The sequence below is a fragment of the Dryobates pubescens genome, chromosome 4 (genome assembly GCF_014839835.1).
Source record: "Dryobates pubescens isolate bDryPub1 chromosome 4, bDryPub1.pri, whole genome shotgun sequence".
NCBI classification, from domain to species: Eukaryota; Metazoa; Chordata; class Aves; order Piciformes; family Picidae; genus Dryobates; species Dryobates pubescens.
In genome coordinates, this window is record NC_071615.1 from 39321802 (window position 1) to 39342757 (window position 20956).

The following is a 20956-nucleotide window of genomic DNA, read 5'->3' on the forward strand; positions in this document are numbered from 1 at the left end:
GATCCCCAGCAAGGAAGGGAGGCAGAGGTTTAACATCCTTGATTTCTGCATGTGCTTGCACGAGAGGGATAAGCAGAGCCATAGTACTTGGTGCTGACTGTTTACCTTCCTTTGTCTTGTTCTTCAATGTTTTGTGTTTTTTTTTCTTGGTATCTTTTTACAAGGAAGGTATTTTTTCCTGTAACTGATTTTTTAAGGCTTAGGTTTATTAGAAAACTGATTTCTTTGCTTAGTACTCACAGGTACTTACCGCTGCTGATGTGTTGGAATCGCTCACTCATACCAGCCTTATTCTCTAGTTTCACATTTGTCAGTTTCATGACTGACTTTCAGGAATGGTGCAGTACTGTTTTTTTGCTTCCTGGTTCTATGAATGTAGTGTATCTTCGGAAGGATTTGAGTACAAAATCGAATTGTGATATGTTTTTATTTTCATAAACCAGCAAACTGTCTGTTTTCCTGATTTTAAAAAATCACGGAAGTACAGGGTTGTACCACAATATAGTTTAACTTGAGTCAACAAGTGCAAACTAGATAAATTGCTTTGGACTTCAGATGATAACAAATTCCATTCACTTTTTTTTCTTCTTTTTTTTTCTTTTGGGAACACCAACAATGCCTTGAAGGAAATGCCCTCAAATACTTATTTATTTTTTCTGATCCAGAAAGAGACCCCCGTGTAGCACTAACAGAAGTCTGTTACTGGCTTAACCATGCAGGCTGAAATTAGGGTTTAAGTGGCCTTTTGTTCGTTCACTGCAGGGTGTGAGTTTTACCCGCTGTGAACAAATTTTCTGATACTATAATATGCTGATAATCTCTATAGCACTATTAAATAACAAGAGGTTACTGGCTTCTTTACATATTAAAAAAAACCCCTGTCAGGCATTCAGTGTTCAAAAGTACGCATATTACATTCCTTCTTTTATGTGAGACTGTCAGTACTGTCACTGCACCCTAGTTCACAGAGTGAACAGCCAAACACAATTTTTCCTTGGCAGCCTCACTGGAGCTCACTTGGTGACTAAGGCTACAGGAGTGCTCCATCTGCAAGGGTAATAAAATACTTGAACACCAGTTAAAAATGTTTCTTGCTCTTGTCTATGAAAGTCTTTTCTGTGACCTTCAGTCCTGTAGTATGTGGATGCTTCGTAGTCTTTGGTTTATTGCTCTGAGTTGTGATGAGGTAATGCAGTGGTGTTGCATCCATTTTATGTATGGAACTGAAGGATGGAGCCAGCAAATGATTTTTCCAAAGCAGTGTAGGGAGCCTGTGTCAGGGCAGGGAATGTGAAAATGCAGTTTCTGTACCTTTGTGTCTTGCCCTTTAATGCATTTTTTTTAATCTACTGTATATGTTTGTTTCATATAATTAGGTTGTGGATATTGCTATATGGTAATTAGTAATTTAAGTTCGGGGTGTTACAGAGGGAGAAGGAAATGTTTCCTTCACTGTCTCAATATATTGTTTAGATCTCAAATGATAAGTATTACATATGTATATATAAAAAATATCCCTGTTTGCTCTTCAGGTGATACCTCTGGTGCTTTTGACTTGCGAAGCAGATACCAGAAGGTACCATTTTTCCCTTGGGGCTTGCTGGTTTTAGTGTGTAGGTGTGCTTATGGGAATTTATGATGGCTATTGTAATGGATGTGTAGGTGATCCTAAACACCTGATGTTTTTTGCAGTTGTTGAGAGCAAGATTTGTGTGAGAAAATAACAAGGATTTCTTCAATTGAGTAACATTGACTTTTGGTGAGTGTAAAAATAAACTTCTTGGGTCAAGCTAGGGGAGAGGATAGTGCCTTATGCCTTAGAGAGTGCACTCTGTCTTTGAATATGGAAGAGTGGGAAAGGAAATGCTGAACTGGTTCCAAGCTGTTTTCTCTCAAATGAGTAACCTTTACTTTATGTCTTAGAGGCTTGGTTGAATTATGGCAGCGTGCTTTGCTAATGATAGCATGGGTCAAAAATCTTTCTGTGTCTGAGCTTGGCATGATCCAAAGTTTGGTCTGATCCACTACATTTTAGCTAGAGAAAAATAGAAGAGTAGGCCAAGGAAGTACTGATTTTCCTATGACTTACTCTCCTAGCTCCATCTCTCTGGCTCATAGCTGAGGACTTCCTTAGCATAAAGTGGCGTCTTTGTATTTAGCTTTGTATTTGATAGGCTGTGGTGGTTATTTTGACTTTATGTAAACATTGTGCCTGCAGCATCCTGTGATTATAACTTTCACAGCTGCTCAAAAAAACCCAACCCTCTTCTAACTTGTTTTTGAACCTGCCATTTCATGGTTTCATTTGATTCCCCACCCTCAGCCTCCAGTTCCTGTTTTAGGAGACAATGCGGTGGGTTTTTTGTAGGCAGGAAAAGCCTGGATGTGCTGTCATGCCTCTACAGACCTGTGTTATCCCCTGTCACTGTCTCTTTGGCAGGCTGAAATCTTAGGTCTGTCTAGTGGTTCCTATATAAAAGCCATTTCATATGGTTCTCTAGTGTGTTTTGGCAAAATGTGTTTTTGTCAAATTCAAGAATTCTTATGTCAGTGTTGCACATAAGGCTGTAGGCTGTCACCTATATCTGTCTTGCTGCCTGAGCCTACGGATAAAGTAATTCTGGTATCTGGTGCATTAAATGCCACCTGTGAATAGCTGTGGGCAACAACTCATAAGATTGTGGATTTTATTTCTGATACTGTATCTTTTTCTATGTTATCCATTTTTGATTAAATATTACTTCTCCACACAGCAGTATGTACTTATTAATTTAATACAGTAGTTATCCATTCAAAGACAACTAAAATTCTGGAGAATCACTCAAGGGTAATCCTGGTGTATGAAAGGAAAATTGGCAGATTGAAGAAAATCTATTGCTTCTCCCTAGAGAGAAGTCAGTGGAAAGCAGTAATATTCTAACAAAGCCTGAAAACACTTTAGAACTTCTTGTACCATACTACTTAAATCTAGCTGCAGATCTTGCAAGAGACTGCAAATGTCAAAATAAAAGCTATTCCAAAACAAAAAGCAAAATAAAGAGTCCAGTGACCAAGGGAATGGATACAATGGTGTAGTGACCATATTTATGGCACCATAGTGCTCGTCAGGATTTTTATGTGCTGTAAAGCTGAGAGCAGAAAGAAACACTAGAGCTTCAGGGTTTAATAGCTTTGGTGTTCTATAAAGTGTGGTTGTATAGTGCAGACACAATAAAGGGAAATCATGTGGTTGTATAGTGCAGGCACAATAAAGGGAAATCATGTGTTTGTGACATATGGGTGGTCCAACTTGGATGACAGTTTTGCAGTGGGGTTGGGTAAGTACAAATGGCAGCTTGTGTAGATCAGATTCCAAGTCTAGGATGTACTTGGTGCATGCTTCCTAGGTGAAGGGAAAGTAAGAGATAAGCTGGCTATGAGTCAGTCCAGAAGCTGGGTAATGGTTGATACACATGGTAAAAGCTTTATTTATTTTTTTTAATGCTTTTTTCCAGTTCTATTCCCACTCCCTCTTGAAATGTGCTTTTATCACCAAGTATGTTTTTAGGTAGTAAGACAAAAATCCTCATATTTTCCATATAAAAATTGAATAATCTTTTGCTAAGATCTGACTTCTGGAGAAACCAAAATACATGAAAATATTTCCAGTAGTAATTCCTACTGTAGTAGGGACTTTGAGAACTGTTGGTATGCATCTAACAGCTTTTGAAAGGAAAAATATTTTTTTTTTCCTGGCTCAGAACCTGTAGGGTTTTCCGTACAAATGTTCAAGTTCACCAAGTACTTCCTTCATAGGCATGTTTTGGAGACTTGTATGAGGAGTTGCTCTGAAAAATTGGAGTTATTCTTATGTCAGATGGAGAAGTTTCATATAGAGATTGCTTGCAGTTATTGCAGGGTCATAGTAGTGGACGAAGATTATTGCTTTTAGTCAGCCTGTAAGAGGGATGGATTACCTCTGGTGAGAATTAGGCTTGGGTACAGATGGGTCAGGCAAGGAAAATGCTAGACATTGTCTGGGACAGGGAGGTTGGTCAGGGACACAGGAAGGAAGCATCTTCTGTGATGTCTTGAATCCCAGCGAGTTACACCCTTCTACAACTCCTTCAACTATTGAAGGCTGAACAATTAAATATGGCTTTGGGGTTGTACTTCATTGTAATAACCACTATTTGATGTGTTTTCCTTACATGTGTTTTCATGCAGAAAAAAATCTAAGCAATTCAACAGTTTGTAATTTGCAAGCATAAGTGACCTTTTCATTTTAAGTTTTATTTCCAAAATTAAAATCCTCTACTTCTCTAGACATGTTTTAAGAGGGAAAATTCATTCAGTGCATTCAGGTTACACATTAGCCATTTTTCTTCTGGTAAGGCACAGGAGTGAAACCTTAGGAACATGTTGCCGAGCATTAGCAGGTACAGGGCTTGTCATTTATTTTCACAACTGGTTTGTGCCATAAGTATCAGAAAATTAGAAAACCCAAGCATGTTACTTGTTTTAAATACTCAAGAAGTTTTTAAATACCCTTTAAAAAGAAGAGGGGATGGTAAGTTTCTTTTCAATCTACAACCTAATCTGTGTGTGCTGATGTTGGTATGAATTTGGTTAGAGCCCTGTGGTGGTTTTGTCCTGTGTTTCTGCACTTCTCTGAGGTTAGTGCTGAGGCCTGTGCTGTGAAATTTCATCTCTTTTCATCTGCTTTGACTGTATTATCTTAATGCGTGATTTGGTGTGACACAGACTTCAGGATCCCCAAACCATCAGCCAGTGCTGTGGAAGCTTGGTGTTGAATCCCGTTTTCTGTCTCAGAGGTGTTTGTTCCCAACGTTTTATGGCAAGAAGAGGCCCCAGTCAGCAGGTTATCAGGGCCATGTGAATCCTTAAGGGGCTCTGCCCTTGAGATTCACCATCCTAGTGCACCAGTCTCAGCTCCCTTGCTAGCACAGGGAGATGCCTACTTCTCCTGTGCTGAAGTACATGGATGAGGTTTTTTGACAGTTTTGGGGTTGGGCTCTTTGTTTTGCAGAACATTGTTAGAAGACTTTTCCTTTACTTAGAGAAAGGGAAACATAATTTACTTTTTTGAAGGATCAAAAGAAAGGGCTCTGTATTTTCAGTTGGTTTATTCCTTTTAAAATGTTTACTGGTGTGTCCTGAGAAGTGCCTTCTTCCCAGTGTGTCCTGCCTATCAGTATGGCAATTTATTTGCATTGCTCTTGTGCTGCCATAATCCTCTGTTGAGATAGTGGACCGGTTGTTTTGTGACCTACACTGCCAAATCATAAAGGCATCAGACCCTCTGGTCCCTCCTGTGATGAAGTTGTGTAATTCTTCAACTTTTGTTTGTAAGCAGTGGTCCACACCACCCTGAAGCCAAATGTGTTAAGCCAAAGCATGTTTGATGCTAGCATTAGTTCACTAGCTTGGTGCCCTCCTGGAGTTGTTTTGTTTCCTGGGTTATAGGAAGGCCTGATTTGTTACCCCTTTCCTTCCTCTTGTCTTGTCAGTTTAAACAGTTGTTGACCTTTTCAGTCTGACCTGGTAGCTGCTGCAAACGCAGTGTTAGTGGGGTATGAGGAGACAACACAAAAAAATCTTTTGAAGCTGAGGGAGAGCACGGTGTCCATACTGGGGAAAAGGGCACTGTCTTCCTAAAGCAGTCGAAGATGTTCTCCATTTATCCTTTTCTACATCCTTGTTACTTTTTTTTTTTTTAAATCCCAGTGTAAATTATTCAGTTCCTGTTAACAACTACACTGTTGGATTAATGAATAGCTACCTTAATTGGCGTTCTCAACAATAGATTAATGAAGGTTCATATCAACATATTTTTAATTGGAAATATCAACTCCGGTTTTACAGCATCATCAAGAATCCAGGAAAAATGTCACCTATTGTAAAGCCCCTGATTGAAAGTTATATTGAGTAGATTATTCTTTAAAAAAAAATAAATTTAGATTGGCATTTCTGCTACCTTTTCATTTTCTCATATGCCAGATTTTCTAGTTCTTCAACCTTAGAGAGCATATCAAACCAGGCAGAGCAGCATCCAAGATACAAAGGTGTTGTTCTGCATGGGCTCCAACAGTCAGTTCATTGACTTTGAGAGTTTGGCTGAAGTGATTTATTTTTGGGGGTTCAGCATCAGTTCATTTCTTTAAATTAGGATTTTAGTTGGGTTTTTTTTTCTTCATTGCTTAAAACCAGGAGCTGCTTTTTTTTGTCTATTGAAGAGCTTCTGTGTCTTTCAAAAAGATAGGAGGTGTACCCCGGTATGGTATATACCCCTTTTTTGATAAAAGTTAATGTAGAATTCTTTTCTAGGTCCACATTCAAGAGCCCTAGGTTAGCTGGTATGCCTTTATAAAGTCCCCAGAGAAACCAGCCAAGCCTTTCATTGTTTCCCAATACAGAAAAGTCCCCAACATAAATTCTTCCAGCTGTCTCGTTAGTATATCTTTTAAATCTGTCGCATCTTCCATCCTCATAAGAAAGATTTTAGTGGTGTTACTCTCCTGTGTGTACGTATGTGTGCATACACCAACAGATATGCATCCCGTGGAATCTTTATTAGTTTCTCTACAGAAGTAGGTTGCTGGTATTGGTCTTTCCACTGCATGAACAATGATGCCATAAACAAAAAACCCCCCAGATTTCCCTATTAATAGTGTCAAATATCACTGTGCTGTGCTGACATTGACACAGCCCATGCGACTGCAAAGCAGATGTCTGCTTTTTCTGCTGAAGGAAGCCCAGCTGGCTGCCCTAGTGATTTTTTTAATTATTTTTTTCCCCCTCTCTTTTAAAAAGATACTCAACATTTGCTACTTTGAAATCCAGAACTCCTGCAGTAATGCTTTGCTTCAGAAACTGGGTTGAGTGTGGGTGGGTTGTTGTGGTGTGACACTGCGCCTATTCTCTCAGCGTGTTTGTGGTGTGTTGGATGTCGTAACTTCTCAGCCAACAATGGAAGTTGTGTGAATCATTTCAGAAAAATAAACAGGCAGATCTGCTGAATTAACTATAGAACTGAATAATATGCCACTAGTAATTGTCCTATTGTTAGTTTAGGGTGTGTAATTAAACTCTTAATTCTGGCTGAGATGTTTTTAGGTGTTACTGAGCTATAGACTTCAGAACACGTTGCCAGTCTGCAGGTGTGAATTTCTGTTGTAGAAACTGATGGAGGGAGCTTGATCTAGTTGAAATATATACAAAATGCCTAAAGCTGAATCTCTGAAGCTGTCCACAAGAGACTCTCTTAAGATCTCACCCTAAGATGGGTAAGAGGAGGATTTTAGATAAAGTGCTTTCTAGAAATGTTTACATTTCTCCATGGATGTTGAAAAGAGGGAAGGATCACAGGGTCAGGCTTAGGTGTCTCTTGTCATTAATTTTTAAACTTAGGTCAAATGCACACCTTTTTGGAGTTCTAAGAGTTAGCTGTTTAGTCAAGAAGAGTGGATGTTGGTTGTAGCTTAGCTGATTGCCTTCTGAAATGAGGTAGGGATCCTTACAACCAATAGCATCAATTAAATTGGGGGGTTTTGCCTTGAATTGAGCTGATCAGCCTCATGATGGAGTGAGTTGAAATACTATGTACCTGCTCTGGTCTACATCTGGGTGAAACAGTTGTGTCTTCCTCCATAAATTCTACCAGCTCTTTCTAATGTGACTATGCTGTTAGCATATGTTGTTAATGCTGGAAAATAGATACAAATTGGTGAAGCAACAGGCTAATTATATTTTTTTCTAGCTTGGGTAATTTATACTGCTGCTTTATCTGACTTCTTTCCATGGCAGTGTTTCTTAGTTCTGAGGTTTTGGCCACCTGTGTATATAAATATATTTCAGACAACTGAGTTTTCATCTGATTGCAAATTTGATCAAAATTGCTTATAAATATATCTTTTTGATGAGCAGCACAGTTTGCATTCATAGTGCTCATAATAGCCATTGCTTGCAATGCTCTATTTATAGATAGAATTGAATTCTTCTGGTTAATTTGATGGGCTTTAAAGTCTTCTGAATCTGGAGTGCCAGCAAAGACATACTCTTGGCTTTATGCAATTATATTTTCAGATAAGCGTTGCACGCTTCTTAAAAGAAGCAACCTCTAAAGTCCTCCTATAAAATTAGTAACAGAGCATACTGACACAGACTTGTCATCTTGGGATTTTTGTTCACTTCTCCTCCTCACCTGGCCTTAACAGAATTGCCACTCAGCTCTCGGTGCTACTGTCATAGTACTCTTAAGTGGAGTATGCTGTCATGGGTGAGTAATGCTTGTCTTGTACATTTGTGGATTTAAGAGACAGGCTTTCTGGAAGTACAGAGTGAGAAGGAGCTATGTGGGTTACATGATGATTGTGTTACTTGACCACAAAGCTTGACTTACCGGGAGAAATTTGCCTCTGGTCTAGAGTCTGGGGTATGAAAGCAGCCTGCAGAGTTGTGCAGGTGTCAAAAAAGGCAAATCTAACAAACCAAAACCACCACATGCCCCCACCCCCCCCCCCCATTAAAAAACAAAACAAAGCCAAAAAAAACCACAACCAAACAAACCCCCCAAAGAGGGAGAAGGAAAGGAGGGAAAAGGTTGTGTTGTAAAAATGTTGTACCTTCACTGTCTTTAATATCTCATAATAGACTCTCCCATTAATTCACCTAAGAGCTTTCAGGCTTCTGCACAGAGGTGAGGAGATGCCTTTCTGAAGTAAGACTGAGAGCACTGGTAGGATGGCAAGTGTGTGCCTCTTCTCTGCATGTTCAGTCTGCAATAGCTATTTTTCTGACTCATCCAGGTTAACAACTGACTGTTTAGGCACCCCATGGCATAAACTATTGGGTGGGTTTTGCTGGTTTTTTTTTTCCCCAACAGCCAACCTGTGTATGTGAATCAATATCTATTGCCTTGGCTTGGTCTGAGAGGACTTGTATCCATCACTGCCTAGAAAATAACAGTTAGCAGGTTGAAGCAATCCTAGCATTGAATTCTTTTATACCATACCCCAAGAATTTGTTCACCAAAACTAATGTGTTCTGTTAAAATGTTCACCCAGCTCTGAAGAGCAGGAGAAATCTTCAGGGAACACAGTACTGCTTTTTGGATGCAGGGTGATAGAAGTCAGTTATGGTCTCCCTTTCGATCCAAGTGAATGCTGCTAACAGCATAATCAGTATTAGCTGGTATGTTTGGAATAGCTGACATGGTGCAAAGCTTTGTGCCTTTCCAGTGCTGGCTCTTTGTGCCATCTCTTTTTAGTCAGAAATACCCAAATTCAAGTATCTGGAAGCTGATTCACTTTCCTGTCATGTGTCAACTTGATGAACTCCTTTCCCTTGCACATGCTTTGAAGAAATAATTAGGGAGTTCTAAGTTAAAACTTGCTTTTCTGCTTACAGCAGTTGTCGTTCCATTATAGCCAAGGCCTTCACTGCTTGCAAGTGTGTGGGAAGTGCTGGCTATTAATACTTCCCTCCTCAGATTACTGTTCTTAGTTCATGAAATAATAAACTGTTAGCAATGGAGGGGCATTGCTTTCTCGAGAATGCACACTTCATTTTTTAATTAATTATCCTTAAGCTTAGCCCTTGTAATTCTGAAGACAGCTCATGGGTTTTGAGAAGCTGCAGCACTGTATCCTGGAGACACTGGTTTGTGCAGCTGCTGCTCAGGGCTTTGAGGTAGCAAGAAAAATGGCAGCAGGACCTCTTTAGATTTTGCTGTTGGAAAAACTTTCAGTGGGCTGATAGGTTGAAAAAAGAGAAGCAGAGTAAACTTCGCACAGAGGAGTGGTGCGCTACATGATAAAGCTGCTCTCCCTGCACTGGCCTTCAGTAGTGAGCTGGTTTGTTATGGTTGACAGACTTCCCTGTTAGGAATTGGTAATTTTTTAAAAACACATTTTCTTTCAGATAGTTGCATTTATTGAATACATAGAATACATAGAATACATAGAATGAACCAGGTTGGAAGAGACCTTCAAGATCATCGCGTCCAACCCATCACCAATCCAACTCCGCCCAAGCAACTAACCCACAGCACCAAGTACCCCGTCAAGTCTTCTCCTAAAAACCTCCAGTGATGGTGACTCCACCACCTCCCCAGGCAGCCCATTCCAATGTGCAATCACTCTTTCTGTATAGAACTTTTTTCTAACATCCAGCCTGTATCTCCCCTGGCGCAGCCTGAGACTGTGTCCTCTTGTTCTGGTACTGCTTGCCTGGGAGAAGAGACCAACATCCGTCTGTCTACAACCTCCCTTCAGGTAGTTGTAGAGAGTAATAAGGTCACCCCTGAGTCTCCTCTTCTCCAGGCTAAGCAACCCCAGCTCCCTCAGCCTCTCCTCGTAGGGCTTATGTTCCAAACCCCTCACCAACTTTGTTGCTCTTCTCTGGACTCGTTCCAGCAAGTCAACATCCTTCCTAAACTGAGGGGCCCAGAACTGGACACAGTACTCGAGGTGCGGCCTAACCAGTGCAGTGTACAGGGGCAGAATGACCTCCCTGCTCCTGCTGGCCACACTGTTCCTGATGCAGGCCAGGATGCCATTGGCCCTCTTAGCTGCCTGGGCACACTGCAGGCTCATGTTCAGTCTACCGTCGACCAGCACCCCCAGGTCCCTCTCAGCCTGACTGCTCATTGGTTTATTGAAGACCTGGTTCGTGGAACAGTATAAAGTATGACCATTAAAGATTTCTTGCAGGTGTACTGTGAGCGGTGGCTGGTACAACTGTCTCTGCCAAACATTAATGGAGGATTGAGCTAAATTGCAACAGTACTTTTAAAATAGTTTTTTTGCAGAATTTCAGCTGCACCATTTTCCTTCAGCAATGTCATCCCTTACAGCAATTGCTGGGATGGCTTTATTTTTCAGGATAAACAACACATCCAGTGTCCTTCTGAATTCAAGAATCCTGTTCTAACACATGCAGTCCATAGAAGTTGGGGTCTTGTATAAAAGAAAAAAGTCTTGCAGTCTTTGAAAGAGTCTTCTGCTTGTTTTCTAAGCTTACCTGACTCTGATCTCTGCTGATCCTTTTTATCCCCTTCTAAGAGGTTTTCCTGCTGGCAAAGCAAGCAAGCTTGGAGTTGGATGACTAGTCATCACCTTAAAATGAATGTTAATTGGGCATGAACCGATCTGTAGCAATACACCGTTTCCATTATCTCAGGGTACTCCAGCTAGAAGCACAACAACCTAAGAGAGCTCTCAAGAGTGAGGAAAGCTCATACTAATATCCTGTCCTTGAAGAGTTGTATCTAATTCCTCCTCCCAGTTTCTCAAAGAAACCTTTTTATCAAAAGATGACTTTTAATGTGTGTCAGCTTAAGTGTATGACTTTATTTTCTTGACTAGTATTTTCACCTGTCAATGATTAGGCATTTTTCTCTTGTTCTTTTTTTTTTTTTGTTTCCACTGACTGCCATGAGTTATGCATTTTCCACATGGCTGCTGATTACAAGACACAAATCCATTGCCCCAGTGGTTCACTTTACAGTGCTCTTGACCTTATGAAGTGCATCTGGAGTGCTTTGGTCATGAGAGCTTTCTGTCTTGTTATTATCGTCTTATTCAGCTGAGCTGCCTCTGTAGAAATTCGTGGTTAGTGACCTAAAAAAGACCTGCTCTTCTGAAATGCACACAGTGAGCTGGGTCTCTAGTGCAGTGTATGATTGTCCATTAATTGGTAGCTGTAGGGGTTTTGACTGTTTTTCAAGAATCATCTTCCTGTGCATCCCAGTTTAGCAATTAGGTGAGTGGGATTTATGGTACAAATTTTGAGTTTGTCTTCTGATTGGTTTTTTTTGTGTGTGTCTGGGTTTACTTAGTTCTCAGCTGGATAACTACTCACAGGTTTCACAATTCTTGGCTGGAGAGTCTTGCATGAGCACACTTTTCAGTTTTTTCGTAGATGTGTGGTAAGTTTCATTTTCTTCTGGTATTTGTTTGTACTTGCTGCAGAATGAAACCAGTCCCATGCGTTTGATCTCTTTGTTTTCTCTCTCCCACTAGGCATACTAATAAAGGAGAGGTACTTTTATTGGAGTGGACACTTACTCTTTATTGTGGAAAAATGCTGTTCTGTAATTAAAAAAAAAAAAGGTGCCTTAAGAGTTTCTGGAAGGCTATTCAAGGAAAGACAGGGTGTTCAGTATGTTAAAAACTTGCTGTGACACTGTCTTAAGATACTGCACGCGGTAGATACTGATGACTAGGGCATGCTTCCAAGTATGAAATTCAAAGGTTGGGATCTAGTTGCTTCATGTACTGAAATGTCATCAGCAAAATGAATCCATTACAGAATATTTATTTTTCAGCAGTAAGTATGTGGTGAGACCCCACCTGGAGTACTGCGTCCTGTTCTGGAGCCCCTGTTACAAGAGGGATCTGGAGGTGCTGGAAGGTGTCCAGAGAAGGGCCATGAGGATGATTGGAGGGCTGGAGCACCTCTCCTATGAGGACAGACTGAAGGAGTTGGGGCTGTTCAGTCTGGAGAAAAGGCTCCGAGGTGACCTTATTGTGGCCTTCCAGTATCTGAAGGGGGCCTACAAGAAGGCTGGGGAGGGACTTCTCAGGATATCAGGTAGCGATAGGACTAGGGGGAATGGAATGAAGCTGGAGGTGGGGAGATTCAGACTGGACGTGAGGAAGAAGTTCTTCACCGTGAGAGTAGTGAAACCCTGGAATGGGTTGTCCAGGGAGGTGGTTGGGGTGCCGTCCCTGGAGGTGTTTAAGCCCAGGCTGGATGAGGCTCTGGCCAGCCTGATCTAGTGTGGGGTGTCCCTGCCCATGGCAGGGGGGTTGGAACTAGATGATCCTTGTGGTCCCTTCCAACCCTGACTGATACTATGATTCTATGTGGATTACCAATATCCTTTTTCCATGTAAATATTAAAACATGGGGTTGATTGTATTTGCCCTGCACACATGTAAGTGACTGCTTAGTTGTGGCACAGTGCCATTGAGGTTATTAGTTCAGTGAGGAGATTTTAATGTGGTGAGAGCTTGGCTCTGGCTTTGCTGTTTGGAATCAGTGGGACCTTTGGGATAAACGTTGTAATGCTGTTGGTGGCCTCTGTGGGTGAAAGATAAACCTACCAGTTGCCAGTTCTGCCCTTGCTGGTTTCTATCATGGTTGAAGTTACCAACCTCTAGGTTATTAGTCACTTCTTAATAAAAAAAAGCAAAACACCAACAAACCACCAAAAACCCCACAACTGTTTTAGGAATGGAAGGCAAGCACTGAAAAATGGTGATGAAATAGCACAGAACCCAACGTGTCTCGGTAAGTGCAAGGGCTTGGTCTTGTCAGTTCCCAAGGTGTGGAATGAAGGAGAGAGGAAAGGTGGCTCTGGTCCTATTCACAGCACTTGAGACTTTGAGAAGCAGCAAATAGTGCTGCTCATTTCCTTGCTTTTCACCGTATCAGAGTAAGCTGTAGCAGCAGGTAGTGAGCATCACTACCGCTCTTCACGTTGCAGCCTAAATCACCGTTCTGTCTTGGTTATGCAAATAAAGCACTTTCCCTTCAGGCTGACCAAACCTGGGAAATGTCAGCAGCTGAGGTGGCTCTCCTAGCCTCAGAGGGTGTGAAAACCGTTAAAGCAGAAGATGCTTCACAGCTGTCACGGCAGTAAATGCTGCAGCAACTGCTGAGGCTGCGTGACCAGCGTGCATTGCGGTTGCTCGCTTCTTGCTGCGCCTGGGTGCTGGGAAGTGCCTGTGGAAATGGAGGAGCTGCGAGAGTCCTTGCAAGGACTCGGTGTTTGGGTGGAAAGTGGGAAGCCCGAGAAGGAAATGGCAGTTAACTGGTGGTTGCATCGCATCCACTCTGTCCTGTTGTTACCTTACATTGCTCTGTTTCTCTGTGCTGGTAATGATTTATGAGTTTTCCACCTACAGATTCTGTTAGCTCATAATCTGGCTGCCTGGTGCCTTCCCAGGGAGCAGACAGCTGCTGGCTGTGTGCTGATATGCTAGTTCTCCAGCAGAATTGCAAGGGCAGCTCTTCCTCCATGTTGTTGGAGTATGGGAATTTGCTTTTAACATAACAGTTTAGGTTGCTGCTAAAAGAAGAGGAAAACTCTCTTCGGGTTCTTGTACTAAGCCTGGAACTGCAGCAGCAAGAGGATGAAAATGCCTATTGTTGCTAACAATAAGGGATGAAAAAGGCTCAATAAAGACTTATGTCCTGGATATTCCACTTTTTTGCAGCAGAAAAAGATTGACCTCAGGGTTGGACTAGATGATCTCTTGAGGTCCCTTCCAGCCCCTAACATTCTGTGATTCTGTGGTATGTGGGCTGGAGTTTTTCCTTCATAGAAACTCTTCCCATCTGTGCTTTTATTTTATTTGACTTGGTGATGAGTGCTCCTGTCTTGCATGATGTCTGAGCAAGAGAAGGAGATGGAAATGATTCCTGCCAAGCATCTGTTCCTGTGAAAGCTGGTGGTGCTGTGTTGGTGGTGGTGCTCTGGCAGCTCTGTTTAGCACCCTGTCAAATGCCATTGGGGTGAGTCCCTTCAGTAGCACCAGCATCCAGTGGAGCAGTGCCCCTGGAGCCCATTGGTGGGTTGCCACCTGCCCCTGTGGGCTTCCTCGCTTGCTACAGTGCTTTGTGTACAGAGAGCCAGGGAGTTTCATTAAACAGTTGTTCTTCTTTTGATGTTGCCTGGCACTGATTTCTCTCTCTCCCTAACTAGGGCAGTGAAGTTTCACCACTGTGAAGCAACTGTTCTTGAATTCATCATGAGCGTGTTAATGGTGAAGAATCTGAGATGATTCTGAGATTTTTGGTTGAAAGAAATGTATAAAATGATGCTTAGAAAACCAGTATGGGTTTGGATAAAGGTTTTTCAGTATTTTTATATTTATTTTTGATTTTCCATTCAAATAGTATGTTTCCAAGAGCAAACATTACCAGTATTTTAGCTTGGTAGAAACTTCAGCCTTGTTAAGGCTTTTAATAATTTAGGAGTTAATCATCAGAAGAATTTCCCTGTGGTATGGATAAAAGACTGCATTTTCCTAACTTGTTAAGCAAGTTCAAACTTGCTGAAGCTTTTACTTCACCTGTTGCTGGTTTTATAAGTTGATTTTATGAATTAATGTTTGGTTTATTAATTAGATCTGTTACAGTTTTTATTAATTGTGTGAGAAGGATTGGTCAATTATAGAAACTTGCTATCATCTGTGTCTAGGTATCTACAACTTTAGATGTCCCTCAGTTTTACTCTGTTTAGCATGTAAATGAGAAGCAGTTGTAGAGGAAGCTTAAGTTGTGGACTTCAAAGACTCTCAGGAGAATGTCCCAACTCAACTGATGCATTTTCAAAGTGTGACTGTTTTGTCGAAGCCTGTTTACAAGAAGGGGAGTGGAATTGGGGAAGATGTTTTGAAGTCATGCATTTTTAATTTTGTCTCTTGACTTTTGTGGCTGCAAGTCAGGTATCAGCAGGCTTAGACTCTCTGAGCTTTGTGTGGAAAATGAGCCTCTTCTGGAGTGTGTAGTACCTGCTCTCTGGTTTCTCCTGATTGAGGCAGCCCAGCCCAGCTTCTGATTTACCTGCTTAAAATAATAAGTACTTGGATATGGAATTTGAACACATGAGTTTTTTCCTAGAGGTTTTCTGGATCCTAAAGGGAGAATCAAGAATAAAGCATCTATTGCTGAGCCTGTCCTATCTTCTCAAGCATTGGAGCAGGCTGCCTAGGGAAGTTGTGAAGTCACCATCTGTGGAGGTATTTAAAAGCTATGTGGATGTGGTGCTTAAGGACATGGTTTAGCTACAATGGCCTAGCAGTAGTGGGATTACAAGCCTCTAGGTAAGTGGTAGTACTTGATGATCTCAAAGGTCTGTTCTAGCCTCATCAGTTCTATGATTCCTTGATTCTGTAGAAGAGTCTGTGAAAGGAGTGTGTTAAGGAGCTATCATTTCCACCTTTCTTTCTCTCTTTCCTGGTGGCAATTTGTATGAATCCAGGAGGATGTTGAGCTACAAGATACAAGTTTGACTGGTGTCAACTGGTTTAAGTTTTTGCCTTTTCAAATTACTTACAAATTACAGTCTGGAGAAGAGAAGGCTCCGAGGTGACCTAATTGTGGCCTTCCAGTATCTGAAGGGGGCCTACAAGAAGGCTGGGGAGGGACTTCTCAGGATATCAGGTAGTGATAGGACTAGGGGGAATGAAATGAAGCTGGAGGTGGGGAGATTTCAGGCTGGATGTGAGGAGGAAGTTCTTCACCATGAGAGTGGTGAAGCCCTGGAATGGGTTGTCCAGGGAGGTGGTTGGGACACCATCCCTGGAGGTGTTTAAGCCCAGGCTGGATGAGGCTCTGGCCAGCCTGATCTAGTGTGGAGTGTCCCTGCCCATGGCAGGGGAGTTGGAACTAGATGATCCTTGTGGTCCCTTCCAACCCTGACTGATATTATGATACTTCATTCCTACATGTACCCACCCTTAAGATCTTTGCTCCTCTGAAACCATGATGACTTCTGTAGGTGGCATTTCACGATTTGCCTTAGGCTTTGACCTACTCATGTCCTGTAGCTTTCAAATTGGACAATATAAGTAATATTTCAACATCTTTTATGATTTCAAGGCTTTATAGCTATGTAACACCCGAGAGGCCGATTGCACTGCAGTGCAATCAAAGGTGCTGTGCAAGTTTATGTGCTGCCACCCCAAATGTACAGCTTTCAGCCATCACCTGTGTGCTGTTTTCAGAGCATTCTTCATTATAAAAATGAAATGGGTTTTTGCATTGCACCTGTTGTGGTGTCAGCAGCAGTTTAAAATCTCATCTGCAGCAGCTGGTGTCATTGTAGTGCAGATACATCCTGGCCTGTTCGATAGATCCGTGGATTGGTTTTGCTCAGGCTCATGCTGCAGTTTCTTGATGCAAGTGCTTGTGCTGTCCCTGGGCCAGCGTTTGAGGGGAGTGCCTTAGAAAGCCTGACCCTCACTCCAGCAGATGAGTGCAGTGTATCTAAATATAGGAGGAGGCAGATCTTGTATTCTTACTAAGTATTCAAGAGTCTCTTCTGTTGCGCTGAACCTGTAGTCATCATGTCTGCCACAAGTGACAAGTCCTACTTTCACTGCTACTTTTTTTTTTCTTTTAATAAAAAATACTCTTGTTTACTCTTGTTCCCAGCTGTCTTAAAGGGCATTTTTTTTTTTATTCTCAGGGAGCAGTTTTAAAATCTGATGGTCAAGCTTCGGGTGAGTCCGAGTCTCCTTGCAGTTTAAAAAGCCTGCATCAAAGGAAAGGAGAAGTCTAGAGCTAGAAATTTACCATATACATTTACATCTTTTAGAGGAACTGGGAAACCATACCAATATGGCTAGGTTGACAGGTCAGGTGTCTTTAATTTCGTTGCCTCTAAGACTTCTGTCTATTCATTATTGATTCCAGCCCAGCGGCATGTTTGTGCTCAGAAGGAGGACAAGTGGATTAATTCTTACCTGCTGTGTGGCTTGCATGACACTTTATTTCCAAACCTCATTGACTGCTCCTGCAGTCTGTTGCAATGAACATTTTTTAGACCCAGAGCAAAGTGTAAAGTGTTAGGGTCAAGCATGAAAACAATAAAAAATACCTGGGTGAATATTATGTAATATAAATTGGTCAAATATTGGTGGTCAAAAAGACAAATCAGATAAATAAGTCAAATCTGGCTGGCCACTGGCTAGAGGCTGGGCTGTTGTATATCCTGTTGACTGCTAGATTAAGTGCTTAATTAACTTGTAAGGTGCCTCCTGTTCCTCTGCCACCAGACAGCTAAGTGAAGGAAAGAGACTCCTGAGCTCTGCTGTGAAGGGAGGCTTGGATCCTGCAGTGCTTTAAAAGATCCTCTGACATTATGGTTTGCCATTTTTGAGTCTCTTTGCAGATGCACAGAATTTTTTTTCCTCCAGAAGGCTATTTAGTGTCACAATTGTTTCAAAATGCTCTTTAGTCTCTTAAAACCATAACTTTAAATCTCAGTGATGAATGTGAACCTCTCAGTTTAACTGCTTGTGTCATCTTTGTATTTTTAATGACTCTCAAAGAAAAAGCAGTCTTGACTCTGACCTTTACTGGCTATTTCCAGTGCATGTGGGTGGTTTTTTGACTGTGGAAAAGTGGTAGACCTAGACTGGTGGCTTGCCAAATTAAATGTTTGAAATGCTGCAAAAGTGGTTAACTAATGATGCTGAAACTAGAAGAAGTAGTCTGGTGAATGGGAGCGTGTTCTTTAGCTGGAGGATTAACTGAGTTATTGAAGGAACTTTCAAGGTTAGATAGAGCATATCTTGGACTGTAACTTGTGATTGTTGTTACTGTTGTGGTCACAGACCTTGAGTTTCTCTTCAGTCATGGAAGGAGGAAGTGTTGGCAAACATGTACTTTTAAGCTAAACCTAGAGAGTCCACAATGAAGAAATACAAGTGTCTGGGTTTTGCTGGGACAGAATCATAGGCCAGCCTGCAGGCCATCAGCAGTTTGGAGTCAGCCAGGACAGCTGATCTGAGTTGGTCATAGGGGTATGCCATACCAGAAAGGTTCTCAGTCGCATGCCCCCAAGCTTCCCCCGGAGCTGCATGGGCAGTGCTGTTATACCCCTCCCCCAGCAGCAAGGGCAGAGGCTGCATCACTCACCTGGTTGGATCTGAACTTTCAGGAGTTCTTGAGAGAAGCACATCTCATCAAAGTTATTTGAGGATTGTAGCACTCTTCATCTTTAAGATTGCGTGAATTATTCTTTGAGTATACATCAAGAACTTTGTTTCACATGTTGGGATTCTACCACACTTAATGCTTACTTTGCCTTTGGCTTAACCTGTTGTCTGTAAATGCCATAGTAAAACAATATTTTTCTCTCTTGTTTGTTTCTTTTTTCCTCCAGAAATTTTATGAATAAGAATCAGAAGCCGGTACTAACAGGCCAGCGGTTCAAAACTAGGAAGAGGGGTAGGTTACATCACATTTTTTTTTTTTACTTTATTCTCCTCTTTGTTGAAATGACTAGAAACAGGGTTGGTGGAATGACTGAAAATTCAGGAAGATGAAGGTTTTTCTCCCCTTCTTCTTCAACTGTGTAAGAGTGCAGATTATTTTTAACCAAGCTCTATAAATTTTGGGGTTTTGTGATGGATCTTGGGGCTTTCTCTAAAACTTGTATTTATTAGCTGTTAAGTCTTGTATAAGCCTCAGGTGAAAAAAACCACCAGATTCTAAGGGAGCTTATAGTATATTTACATATGTGAAAGAAAACTTATTAGATGTTTATTTCTGGTTCTTAAAATGTCCTTTTTGGCTCAGAAAGCAGAATGTGAGCTGTTGTCGAAAGGCTGCGTAAAGAAAGTTACCTGGCCTTTTTCGTTAGGTTTTTTGCCTTTATTTCTTTGACTCAAATCAGTAATGAACCTTTCACATCTAAAAAGGAATTCTCTCACCTTAATTCTGCATAAGCTGGTCAGTCACTGGCCCTGCTTTCTGTGGCAACAGAGGTCAGAAGTATTTATTTCTGCTCTGTTACTGTAGTTTTATTTTTATTGTTAAACCAGTCACGATTGCGTATGTCCCATTTTACTCGTTGTGATACTGATTTTCTGTAAGCATGACCAACACTGTCTTCCCTTCTGTACACTACTGCATCAATTTTAAGAAGTGCTAATTATCTTGATCATCCACGTGTTCTGCTCAGTGAGTGTCATCCTAACATGCTTGCTCATTGTACTCAGTTTGCATTGGTTTAAGTGTCTAAGATAAATGTCCAACGCTTTGAGGCAGAGAGCAAAAATATATATAATGATTTGTACCTTTGTTTTCAGGGCAAAAAGAAAAGTCTGGTTTCTGTGCTTATGTGGTTTTTTGGAGCTTTGGCTGTTGAAACAACAGATTATTATAGCACACATCTGGGGCTCCTGCCTGTCCCATAACAGACTTTTTCCATCTTGACTTTCCTACTTGCTGATGAAAAATTAGCACTTAGTAAAAATAAGAGTATTCTCTCAGTGTGGAAGAGAAAACTAAAAAGAATTGGTAACCCTGCTCAGAAAATTGCAAATTCTGGCACGAGTCTGGAGAACTACATGAGTGTCTTAAGATCTAGGATGGGCACGAAGCTTGGATGGGAATTGCAGAATAATTTGTTTTCAGTCATGTTAGAAAAAGCAGTGCCAGCTTTCCCTTGTCTTGCCTCCCTTGCACACATCACTTCTTCAGGTCATTTGACTGGTGCAGTCTCTTAAATAGAAAAGGTATGATGCACATAAAATGTTTGTAGCTATAACTAATTAAAAAACCCCAGCAACAAACCAACTTATATTGTTTGTAATTAAGTGCCATGATATTCCAGTAATTAGTGGGATTAGCTTTCTACCAGCATGGTCCAGAACAGGGCATTTCATTTTGCTGCCATAGAAATATATTTGTGGGCCTTCTGCTGAGGAGCCCAGATTAAGGAGTGGGATATAAATGTGCTTTGTGATTTCTTTAGAAGCAAAAGAAAGGAAATAAGGATCTGGGAACATGATGAAATTGAAAAGCTGTGTATAGCTCTGATGTTGTATGCAGCACATCTGCAAGCTACACCTGCATCTGCTAGCCCATGATTGAAACTCTGCTTGTTTAGTCATTGTGTACTTGACAGCTCAACATGCTGTCACCACTTCTTGATGATGGCTTCTTCCTCACCCTGTTGTACCACATCAGCATATTCCTCTTCAGTACATTAGCTTGGTAGGAAAATGTTTCAATAAAACTATAAATCATTTTCTCATGCAATGAGTTCACCTCCTCTTCCTGTGTAAATTTTTAGATCCTGCTAGACAAGAAAATGAAAGGGTACTCCAGATGAGAGGAGGACTTCTGGGGCAGGAAAAGAATCTCTTTAAAATGGCTAAGAAATATTAATCACAGCATTTGTGTTTGTACTGAGTAACCATGACACTGT

General features: G+C 41.2%; 1 protein-coding gene across 3 annotated transcripts in view; it reads left to right on the forward strand.

Moving 5' to 3' along the window:
- The window catches only part of BZW2 (basic leucine zipper and W2 domains 2), a 57331-nt gene that overhangs the window by 1363 nt on the left and 35012 nt on the right, over positions 1-20956 (forward strand). For 2 of the 3 annotated variants that reach the window (XM_054161150.1, XM_054161151.1), the window contains exon 2: positions 18905-18969. In XM_054161150.1, the coding sequence (XP_054017125.1) occupies positions 18912-18969 (58 nt within the window). In that variant the 5' untranslated portion in view covers positions 18905-18911. Of the gene's footprint in view, positions 1-1737; positions 1760-18904; positions 18970-20956 lie in introns of those variants that run through there. The other variant, XM_054161148.1, reaches the window with a different exon arrangement.